The 12186-nt window shown below is 31.5% G+C and overlaps 1 protein-coding gene across 1 annotated transcript; it reads right to left on the bottom strand.

Moving 5' to 3' along the window:
• Positions 1–1770: 1770 nt before the first annotated feature.
• Positions 1771–8930, bottom strand: LOC103496895 (methionine--tRNA ligase, cytoplasmic). Its single transcript, XM_008458934.3, has 17 exons — positions 8544–8930; positions 8068–8212; positions 7393–7546; positions 7101–7256; positions 6020–6250; positions 5789–5932; positions 5542–5632; positions 5319–5425; positions 5119–5233; positions 4616–4734; positions 4411–4476; positions 4161–4289; positions 3653–3796; positions 3396–3516; positions 2642–2868; positions 2435–2536; positions 1771–2284 (listed from the first exon to the last, which is right to left on the bottom strand). The coding sequence occupies exons 1-17, from the start codon at positions 8674–8676 to the stop codon at positions 2054–2056; spliced, it is 2415 nt and encodes an 804-aa protein (XP_008457156.1). The 5' UTR covers positions 8677–8930; the 3' UTR covers positions 1771–2053.
• Between the last annotated feature and the right edge of the window lie 3256 nt (positions 8931–12186).

Here is a 12186-nt window from a genome sequence, read left to right on the forward strand (position 1 = left end):
TTAGAAAAGGTTAATTTTTATATATGGAAAAAAAATATACTATAGAAAACAGTTAAATATGAGAAATATACTATAAAAAAAAAAAACTAATTACATACGAAATGCCTTATGGAAATAGAATAAAGATAAGTAAACAAGAAATATATTTAACCAATAAAAATCTATAAGATGAAGGATAAATACATATAAATTTAAATATTAAGATAATACACATTAACTAATAACCATAAATGTTAATATATATCATATTAATTGCAAAATGATATTTGATAATATTTAAAAATATATTTTCGGTTGAATAATTAAATGGTAAAAATCTAAGTAACTTTATCAGGGGAGAGAATCACTATCAACTACCCTATAACTCTAATTCTTTCTCAATCATATTTAAAGATGTCTTTACTTCTTACTAATAAAAAATCCAAAATTCTAATGGATAGATATCTTTTTTTTTTTTTCTAAAAACTCCAAAACTCACATATCATCCTACAATTTCTTTACCATTACCATGATTTTTATTTTTCTAACTAAAAGTTTAGCCGAAATTATAAATATATATATATATATATATATATATATATATTTAGAACTGGTTTTTTCCCCTCCTTTTTCTTCAATTTGGTCTATGCTTGAAGATGTTTCACTCTTAAAAAAATTTAAAGATTATTTTAAATGACAATTTTTAAACATATTTATAAATGTAGCAAGACATTACAATCTATCAACGATGATAAAATCATAAGATCATCAGCAAAAATAAGGTTACTCAAACAAACCTTCTCACAACAACGATGGAATTGAAAGTAAGAAGGAGTTTGATTAAGCGTGTGGAATAAAACCTTCATCACCATAATAGAAAAGAATGGAGATAAAAGGCCACCTTATCTACCCCTTCCTTCAAGGAAAATACCCCTCTAAAGAACTAGGGAAAATAGGGGAAGTAACACAAAATCACAAAACGAGGGGGAATGCCAATGGTAAGCAACACACCAAACAGAAATCTTAGTGAGCACAATCATACGCTTTCCCTTTATTTAGATGATAACCACCGATTGGCTCCTAGTAAAGAAGGATACTATTAGTATAGTAATACTCCTACCAAGAGGAAACTTCCAGAATGTAAAATATAAAAACTTAACCTTTCGAAAACCAGACTTTAATGTAATAATTGAATTGTCTTTTTTTATCACGTTTACTCACATTTTACTGTTATCATTAGTGTGATTTGTTTGGGCCTGATAATTACCGTTAAATGTAACATAAATGTGACAGATTACTATAACAGTAACAAATTTGACGCAATTTTCAGATTGAGCACCATACATTTTCAATTAGATTGCATGATTAGATAACAATTTTGAAGTCCGACCAACAAATTACAATTACATAGTGCATGTGAGCTGAGAAAAGTAATTAATTAAAATCTACCTTCTACCATTGATAGATTATGTTTAATGTGGGCAAGTGTTGTCTATGTCTAAAATTTGAAGATAAGCTCAGAACAAGAATACCAATTCTTTTGACCACAAAATTAATTACCAACATTTAGCCCCTTCCAAATAAAACAATAAAAATAATAATCATTTATTGTTTTTATTTTTAAATATAACAAAATAAACCAAAATATTTACAAAATATAATAAAAACATGACTAAATATACTTCTAGAATTTTGTCATTTAAAATAATTTTTCATTATAAAATACCATCAAATCTCGTACAAGAAAAAAAGAGATACAGAGAGAGTATGTCATTCCATTCAGTGGTGTGGTTAGTCGTGTGAAATTTTGCGATACATAATACTAACAAAAGTTATTATTTTTCCAAACATAACATTAACATAAAATAAAATGGAATACAACTTGGTGTAAACTGGGATGGGAAAATTGATTCGTCAATCATCATCCCACAAAATAAAGCATAACTAACGGTATTGCAAATTAAAGAAAAAAGAAAAAAGAAAAAAGAAAAGAAAGTAAAAATGAAGACCTGGAAAATGAAATCTTCCTATTTATCAATCAATGTAGTTTGTTCTTTCTTTGGTGGTCTTTCTTTTACCTGATGGAACCACAAGAAATGGAAGAAACTTTGCAAACACCGGCAGTTGTGGTAAAGGGTATGTCTTTAAAACACGCGACAAGGTCTCCGTTAGTGCTCAGATCTACCTGCAGCGTCTCCCAGACCTTCTTTTTTGGGTTTAATACATCGTCCGCCTCCCCTTCAAATCCTGCGAATTTTATTCTTTCTCCAACCAAAGCCTCTTTCGGTGGCTCCACCAACTCCACCTATTATTATTATAATAATGAATAATAATACACCATCACAACATCATAATCTCATCCTAACATCATTTGAAAACAAAACCTCTTTTTATACATATATATATATATATATATATATAAAGATGGAGGGAGCATGGTATAAAAATTGGTAACCTTGGTATGGTCACTATTGGAAGCAGCAAGAACCATCGCTTGAGATTTAATGCCCCTCATGGACGCCGGCTTCAAGTTGCAAAGAACACACACCTTCCGGTTCTACAGCACAAAATTTCTTACATTATGAGTTTTGAAAACACTAACATTTACATTCTAAAGTGAAAACAAAAAAGGGAAGGGCCTTTATTTTCTCTAAACAAAAACCTGCATCTCTTCAATTGGTATGTACTTCACTAATCCGCTCACAACAGTTCGAGGTTGGGATTCTCCCACATCAATTTCTTCGACATACAAGGAATCAGCATCAGGATGCTTCTGAGCTTTTGTAATTAACCCAACACGTATATCCAGTCTCGTTATTGTAATTTCTTGTTCCACAGCAGCTTTCGGTTTCCCACCTGTAGATTTTGCCTGTTGCTTTTTTCCACCGCCTTCATCAAGAAACAATGGAAGAATGTAACTATTTGGAAAAACATTCATGAAAGGAATGCCATCTTATGAATTTAGTAACTTTGTGTATTAAAAAGATTTAAATTCTATTTTGGCATGTCTACTTTCATCCACATTAATATTTTGCCCATTCCATGTTTGTCTTAATCAATCCATATGGCTTTGGCTCCAATATATGTCTACATCGACATACAATAATAAACATATTTGAAGTCACCTAATTAAATATTAGACAATTAGCAGCAAAATAATGACAAGGACTAAAGTGGTTACTTTTCAAAGGTTCAATGGCTAAAATAAATATTTGAAAATTCTGGTAATCAAAATAGAATTAAAAACTATTATTTGGAAGTTCTAAAACCAAAGTGAGACTTAAACTTTATGTTAAAGTTTTCAAAGGGCTATGGTTTGTAAAAACTGAACAACATAATGTTTTTTTCGAACTCCAAAAGTTTAACATCACGTCATATTCATGAAGTAAAAGAAAAATGGGAAAAATTTAACAAACCTGAGACGTTAGTTTTCTTAAGCTGAGCAGCTAGCTTTTCTGCTTCAGCTTCTGCTCTGACAATGCGTTGAGCCTGACTTCCAGCAAACTTGTCTCTGTATAGTTCTACTTCTTCGTCTTTCTGGAGAAAGTGAGTTAAATGTCACCAAAGTTGTTTCACATTCAGCATAATCAACCCACAATATCATGATCATGGAATTCCAATTTATATATTAAAAAAACTTATGTGAACACAATGAAGCACGGATGAGGCATACCAATTCTTTGAACAATGGCTCCGGTGTGCCAATCTTATGACCAGAAGGCAGGATCTTCCAAGGTTGTTTTACTGTCTCGATGTCTCCCTTTTCTTCACAAAGGGAAATATGTCGTTCCAGAGGTAAATCCAGCTGCCTAAACACCTTCAAATAAATGGGTAAAGGTTAAAAAGCATAATTTTCTGAAACTATATACTCAAACTACCAAGAAAAAGAACGAAAACTATATTAATTGCCAAATACCAACATTTGGTTATTTATTTTACCTAATTAGTGTCATATATTCATTTGCTATACTGTCGAGAAAAATGTAAGATGTGATGTACAAATATTTAAATAAAACTTGCCTTCCAGAAGGTAATAGTCTAGTTTGAGATTCTTTTACCCTAAAATAGTTATTTGTATTAGAACATAGGACTTATAATGAACACCATAATCAACCAACTGCTAACGCTCTACAGCTAATAGAAATGTGGAAAATCTGTAGTTTTGTAGTAAAAATATTTACCTCCAGTGAGAAAGAAGGCATGAATGGTTCTAACAAACATGCTAGAAGATATACTAGTCCAGCTGACGTTCTCATAACGATATTGCAGGAAGGTTTGTCCGCCTTGTAAAGATTCCAGAACTGTGCTGTCTGCATGGAAAGGACGGTATTCATAAATAGTCAGTGGCAAGTATTGCAAAGAGATTTTAGAATTAGAAAAAGATGTACGCAATAAAAAATAAGACCCAAATGAGTCAATTACTATGCGTACTTGCAAATATATATTTCCCTCACTTGAAATAGCCATTGCAGCTTTCAGACCTTGTTTTAGTTTAACCTGTAAATATTCCATAGAACAATTTCATTTCAAATAATCAATATAATGAAAAAGGAAACTGGCAATAATTTAATATAATAAACTTCCTGTTCCTATAAAAAAATGGTTACAGAATATGAAGTTCAATTTATTTAAATACCTTCTCCATTGATTCCACATATTGATCTACGTATTTACCAACTTTGTCAGCCAAACTCAATGTTAACTCATGAGATACCACGTCAGAAGCATCAGGAATAATGGAACCATAACCCTGCCCTGTAAATAGAGAATCCAAATATGTTTAACTGTAGGAAACTGCAGCAATTGTAGGATACGGAAACATAGAGCTTTGGGAAATTTTATTGCCTTTTTATTGAATATAGTGCTTGGAAATATTTCATTGATCTTAAATAAAACATGGAGCCCACTTGAAATTATCGTTTTTCAGAATAAGAAGCACAACCACTTGATTTGGCAACTTATATGACCTTACTATTAACTAGTTATTAAACATCCATAACAGATTTACAAAATTCATTTCCACCTTGCAGTTGCAGCTATATAAATGCCTACTAGTTCCACCTGAAAAAAATTAAGTTCTGAAAGCAGAAGTAATTACAAAGTCCCAAGAAAGTTATAAGAAGAAACAAAAGTACCAACCTAAAGGTTTGGCAATGAAGCTCAAAACTCGATGAATGAAGTTGCCCAAATTGTTCAGCAACTCGCCATTAAGTTTTGCTTGTAAATCAGCCCATGTAAATAATGTATCTGAAACCTAATTATACAAAATTTTGAAATTTAAAAATATGTGTGAGCTATGAACAGAGTGGAGAACAGAATCGATCAAGTGAAAAATTTACCTCAGGCCTATTAGCTAGCAAGTAGTATCTCCACACTTCTACAGGAATATTTGTATCTTTTGCATCATTACCAAAAACCCCTACCCCCTTACTTTTAGAAAATTTTCCTGTACAGAATAAATGGTTACAGTAAGATGGTTCCAAACGCTGTATACAAGTAATCCATCCTTACAGATGAACTATAGATAAAAAGATGTGAGCTGACTAAATCATTCACTGTTACCTGCTTCATAGTTTAAATATTCAGTAACACTAATGGTTTTCATCAAGGTCCAGTCTTCTCCAGTTCCAAGAAGAGTGGAAGGAAACATAACCTGAATCAGTATTCCAGAGAAGTTAACAAACACATACAAGTTCCAGTTTATGAGTGAGATTTCTTGCAATGGTCAAAGTGATATTTGTTAATTCATTGAAGAGAAGAAACAAAACAGATCTTTAGTCAAAAAGGGAAGTTGAATAGTGAGGCCTACCGTGTGGAAAGGCACATTATCCTTTCCCATAAATTGATAAAGCTCCACATTTTCTGGATTCTTCCACCATTTCTCCCATTCATTTGTGTAGCATGATGTAATGGAGACATATCCTATAGGTGCATCAAACCAGACATAGAAAACCTAACAAATTGAAATCAAGATTAACAAATTTATATCATAGAAAATTGTCTGGCTATTATAATGAAGAAAATTGAAAATAATACTAACCTTGTCCTTGAACCTTTCAAGTGGAACGGGAACCCCCCACTTAAGATCTCTTGTAATACACCGAGGTTTCAGCCCTTCCTTAAGCCAAGCATGTGTTGCTTGAATAGCATTTTGGCTCCAAGATCCAGCGACAGACATCTTGTTGATATATTCTTCCAGTTTCTCTCTCAGCAAAGGAAGTTCAAGAAACATGTGGTTTGTGTCACGGATACGTGGGGTTGTTTGACAGACCTATTTTCAAACATTAACACTAAGTTGACATCTTGGGGAAAATGAAAACTTATAACTTTTTGTTTCTTAATAAGAAACCTGGAAAAAAAAAGTATCTGAAAAAATTAAGTGCATGAAATACTGTTACATTTGTTATTTAATTATCGATACCCATACAAGACTTATTATCTAGAGCTTTCATTTGGGAACTGTTGAATGAATGAAATAATAGGATCATTCCATCAAGATCCTCAGAAGGAGTGCTGGATTCCAATTGTTCTACCCTTTAGCAACTATAGTTTAAATCCACTCTGAGAAGTTTTTTGTAATATCTTTGAATGGCTCGACTCCAATTTGTATAATTTCATTTCAAAAACAATGAAATTTAACTGCCTATCCTATCCAATAAAAATATAAGTTTGTTTTCCATCTATATGAACGTGGCTTCATAGGTTCTTTTGTCCACATTTGTTGGTTCCTTTTCTATTCTTTTTTTTTTTTCTTTTTTTTTTTGTTCTTTAAGAGGAAGGTGCCAACAATTATTCTTATAAATTTTTAAAAAGCAAGGAAGCAAACAGTCAAATCAATTTTGTTCAAAGAAACAATCTCTAACTTTTATCGAGAATTAAAAGGCAAATTGGTGTTGTTTGATTCAAAAGGAAAAGAAGAGTCTTTCAAGGTGGGATTTAGAAGAAACCAGAGAGGCTGCCCCAAAGACACACACACACATATCAAAAAGGAGGGGAAACCCTATTTGAAATATGTTTTCATAATTTCCTAAGAAGTTCTATACAGTTCATTGCACTTAATGAAAGATTGTGCAATACCCAAAAAACAAAAGTTTCCCAGTTGCAGCAAATCAATGAAGTACCTTGCACCTAGGGTCTTGCAATTCAGTTGGATTGAGAAGTTTCCCGCACTTCTCACACTGATCACCACGTGCGGAGTCATACTCACAACCTGGGGTAGGACATATGCCTTCAACGAGCCGATCGGCTAAAAATCTCTCACAAGTATCACAGTACAGCTGAAGAATGGGTAAAAAAAATCTAAATAAATATCATGTCCGAAATCAGTAAACAGACTTAGAAGAACTCAAACACCATGCAACCATAACTAACCAGGAGATGAATATAATACTCAAGTGATAAATAACTACGTACCTGTTGCATCGTGTTCTCAGAAAGCCAATTGTTCTCCAATAGTTTGCCAAATATTGCTTGACAAACTTCAGTTTGCTGTGGTGATGATGTGCGCCCAAACTCATCAAAACTAATACCAAACCAATTATAAACTTCTTTGTGAATTGCGTGATACCTGACAGTGAAAAAATCGTTAAATAAAGGTAAAAAAAAAATTCCCCAGTTATAATCGACGTCTAAGCAGGTAGCGTGAACTGAGATTCAAAAGAAGAAGAAAGAGATTGCAATGCGGGGCGCTAAAATATAAATTCAATCTGAACAGCCAATTAATGTATATAAAATTCGGCCAAATTAAACCATTACGGAAGTAAGGAAGAGATTATCTTAAAATATGGTCCACGAAATTGCATGCATGCGAAAATTAGAACCGTTCAACTACAATTTGAATATGAAAAAAATATGTCCAAGAAGTGAATATGACAATATACGAGTCCAGAAGACAGTACTAGAAGTAGAACCATGAGAACTAGATCACCAAAGTATGGTCGTGGAAGATAGAAGAGAATTTGAAATTGTAACATTACGTGAGTAGAGATTATATACAAAACGAGCTATAGAAAGCTGAGCGAACTATTTTCCAGAATCACCGATGGAGACAGTAACCACGAGGAACAGAATCCGGAGAAGAAACCTTACTTGTCACAAATATCTTTAGGAGAGCATTTCTCTTCCATTGCTTTTGTCTCCGTCGCCGTTCCATACTCATCGGTTCCGCATATGTAAATAGCGTTATAACCTCTAAGACGACAGTATCTAGCAAAAACATCGGCACTCAACACACCTGCATACACAAAAATTTAAGGAAAAAAAATCAATGCAGCCGCATGGTGAAAGTGTAACAGGATTTCGAAATCAAATATAAACAGAACATTTAATTCCGCCTTTAATAATCATAACAACAATCCGCGTCACAGGGATGAGGCACATTAGAAGTAAAATTGAGAAGGCGGAAAAATTCCTCAAATCTCCACTATTCAATTCTCAGTAACCGAACATCGAACAATTCAAAGAAAAACACACAGAAATGAGAAGAAACAAAAGAATCACCAATCAATCAATCAATCAAACAGAGTGAAACATAAATACACACAAGTGAGAAAGAACGTTCTTACAGCCAATGATATTTCCGAGGTGAGGAACGTTATTGACGTATGGAAGAGCGCTAGTGATGAGAATATTCCTCTTTCCTGGAATCGGAAGCTTTGTAGCCTTGGTTCCGGCGGCCTTGCCTGAATCGTCGCCCATATCTATCAATCTTAATCCGCCGGAGAATCAAAGGCTACTCCGAAGAAGAACGAATTACTGGTGGTTGAGGTAGGTTATAGCGGAGAGAATGGAGACGATGAAGGGAAAGAAAATGGAGAAATTTGGAGGAGTGGGAGTTGGAAACAACGACGGCGTTGTAAGTCTCAGTAGGAGCTTGAGAAAGTAGGGTTAAACTGGTCAGCGACGCACTTCTTTCTTTTGCGTTTTTTCTTTTCCTTTTTTTTTTTTGAATGGGATTTTACGATTGGTTAAAACGTACTTTTCCGGGAACCATCCTTTATTACAATACCTTTACCATCCTTACTTTGTTTAACTTAATTTTTTTCCTTTTTTTCTCGGCGTACACTCTCTCACAAATACCATCCTTATTACTGTTTAGTCCATGAAATTTTATTTTAAGGATAATAATCCAACGTTGGGATAACATTTTTAAGAAATTGTAAATCCTTCATGTTTATATATTTTTTGGTAGACCATATATATAGCGATTTTAATTTTACTATATTTAAAAAAAATTTAAAATATTGTTTTATGTATTAACTTTAATATATTTGTAATCATCCCTTTGATTCATTTTAATAAAAATTAACATTATAATATTAAATTAATATTTATTAAAAGTATTAAGCACTAATATTGAAACTAAAATACAACAAATTTCTAATATATTTAAATATTTTTATTTATGATTCTTATTCTTATTATCAACCATACCTCCTGAGATTTGGAAATCAAACATATAACTTCAAAGTAAATAATAGAAGTTTTGTATGTCATTTGAGTTATATTATTCTTATTTTCGTGTTTATACTAATAGGTTCCATTTTATTTTAATTTTATACTTTCATTTTATAAAACATTGTCTATGTGATTTGGTTAACTATTATTTCATTAGTGTTATTTTTTAAGTTTCTATTAATATTTTTAAGTTACGACTATACCTTAATTGAAGAAACTAATTTTAAGATTTGTTGAACGTGTGAACTGTGGACTATAATTGAATGTTGGAAATCACACGATTACAAATTAAACAAAAATCAAAACTTATAAATCAAACAGGATATCTTATCTTATTATAATTATGAATATAAATTACGAGTCTAATATATAATACATCGTATATAATATTTTGACACTTTTAAATTATAATTTTCATCTCGTTGTTTAGTTACTAACTTATTCTTAATATTACAAAATATAGTTAATGAATAAAGCGAAGAACATGATGAATATATTTTATTTATATTGTTTTATAGTGATGAATATATTTCTTTAATTAATTTGGAAACATTTTTTTTATATTAATTTGGTGATTAAAACGTGATCATGTTTGTTGTATTAATTGATGAGTAGGATAAGCAAACATAATTTATCGATTTTTTTTTTATTTATTTAGTTGAGATTTCTTTAGTGCAATTTAGTGGAGATAACGTGATATAATATAATTAAAATATATTTAGTTTAAACAATCACATTCTTTACTATTTTTATCCATCGCCTATTAAAAGTACCCCATATGATTTTCATTTATAACATATAATTAAATATCTTACGATTTAAATTTGAAAGAGAAATTATTAAAAATAAAATATTTATCCTCCATGCAAACAATGATCAATTGAAAATAAATGTTAAATATTCTTTTATTTACAATTTTTAATTGATTGATATAATTATTTGATGATATGAATAGTATACTAATCTACATTGTAATGTCAAAATGAATTTAATTTAATGGTAATTGACATGATTTTCCATCTTAGAGATATGGTAAATGTCATGCCCTGTTTCGCACGCATCCTTAAACTTGTCTTGTGAAACGAAACACAATTTGAGCAATCTTGATACCTCTGAACAAAATGTCAGAACGCTTGTGTAGGTCCTTTAACACCACTAAACAATAAAGAGCACAACCAAAATGCGGCGGAAAACAAAACCAACAACCTTTATTAACTAAAATTTGTGTCATCTACAATCACAATAATACAATCATTCTTAATACAAGAACTTAAAAAACGAAATGCTAACTGTCTTCACAGATTTCAGCCCTAAACGATCAATTAGCTCCTTAAAACTTGGGGAAGAGAAACTTAAAATGTGAGTTTATGACTTAGTGAGTGATATTTTTTAAAACCTTTTGGGAATACAATTTATAAATCATTTTCATTTCATAACATAGACTCAACGCCTCATTTCAATAAATATAAATCATAAAAACACACATTAGTCTCATATATTCCTTTCCACCAAGAACATAAACCATTCCTGTACATAGACGACCGTGATGTCCTTTTCTTCAATAGCGTCCCTGAGAATTTCTTGGTTCATTTCTTGTTGTTCAAGCCGCTAAGCTCAACACGCTCCTTTTATGCATTGGCCAATTTCACTCTACCATTCAATCTTTTTCTACATGGATGTCTTTACTCCTTATTTGCACATAATAATTAGCTATTTGATAGGAATATAACTAATGGTTTACTCTCAATCAAGCATACAATACAATATAAGTAAACATAAAACTTTTGTTTTAATTTGAAAACATAACATTAAAACAAAAGTTTTCTCTCAAATCATGCTTTTCTATAAACATAAACTTGCATTACATAACATATGAAACATGAGACTTGGAAAGAAAAGCTTTAGAAATTTGAGTTCATTTTGAAAATCACTCACTGTATTAAGTTCCCCTTTTTGCTCAGAACTTTTAATAGTCTTCGATCTTCTTCTCACTTAACGATCTCTAGCCTTTCTCTCTGTAAAATATCATAATAATAATCATTTCCTTTTGTCCTCTTCTCTTATTTATACTAATCCCAAGTTGGATTAGTCACCCGTTAAACTCTTATAATCTTGTCAGTTCCTTAAATAAATTCTCAATCTTCGCATGTTTTGACACTTGGAATCTACTTCACTAATCTAATAATTATAATGCTTATAATCCTGAGGACTTCTTTAAACCTCCTACACGATCATTTAGCCTCTTATATGAACGTTCCATCATCTTACGCGATCGTTTATCCTTTTAAATGATCATTTTCTTCTTATACGATCGTCTAACTTTTTTACACGATCGTTTACTTTACTATATGATCGTTTTAACTTTTCTATACTATTCAACAAAATACTTCTTCAAAACTTCTGTTTACCAAAACAGTCCTTCTACTTAGGTGCGGGTCTAACAGAAAACTAGTGGTTACCCAACATGATTTGAGATATTTGTTATGTTAGATTGCATATTCGATTTTCACACGTCACACCTATATTTATTAAATAAAGTAAAGTAAAAGTAATGATGATAAGATCATTATTAAAAGGAAAAAAAAGCCCACTATATTTCAATTGTTCTTTAAGCCAGTTGATTTAGAATTAAATACTATTCCCATTTCAAGAATCCTCAAAATCAGACTTATGTTGAGTCTAATACACAATATTCCCCCATTAATTAGGTATTGCAACTTGAGATGCTTAAGAATACATTCCTCCATGTCA

The sequence above is a fragment of the Cucumis melo genome, chromosome 5 (genome assembly GCF_025177605.1).
Source record: "Cucumis melo cultivar AY chromosome 5, USDA_Cmelo_AY_1.0, whole genome shotgun sequence".
Classification (NCBI taxonomy): domain Eukaryota; kingdom Viridiplantae; phylum Streptophyta; class Magnoliopsida; order Cucurbitales; family Cucurbitaceae; genus Cucumis; species Cucumis melo.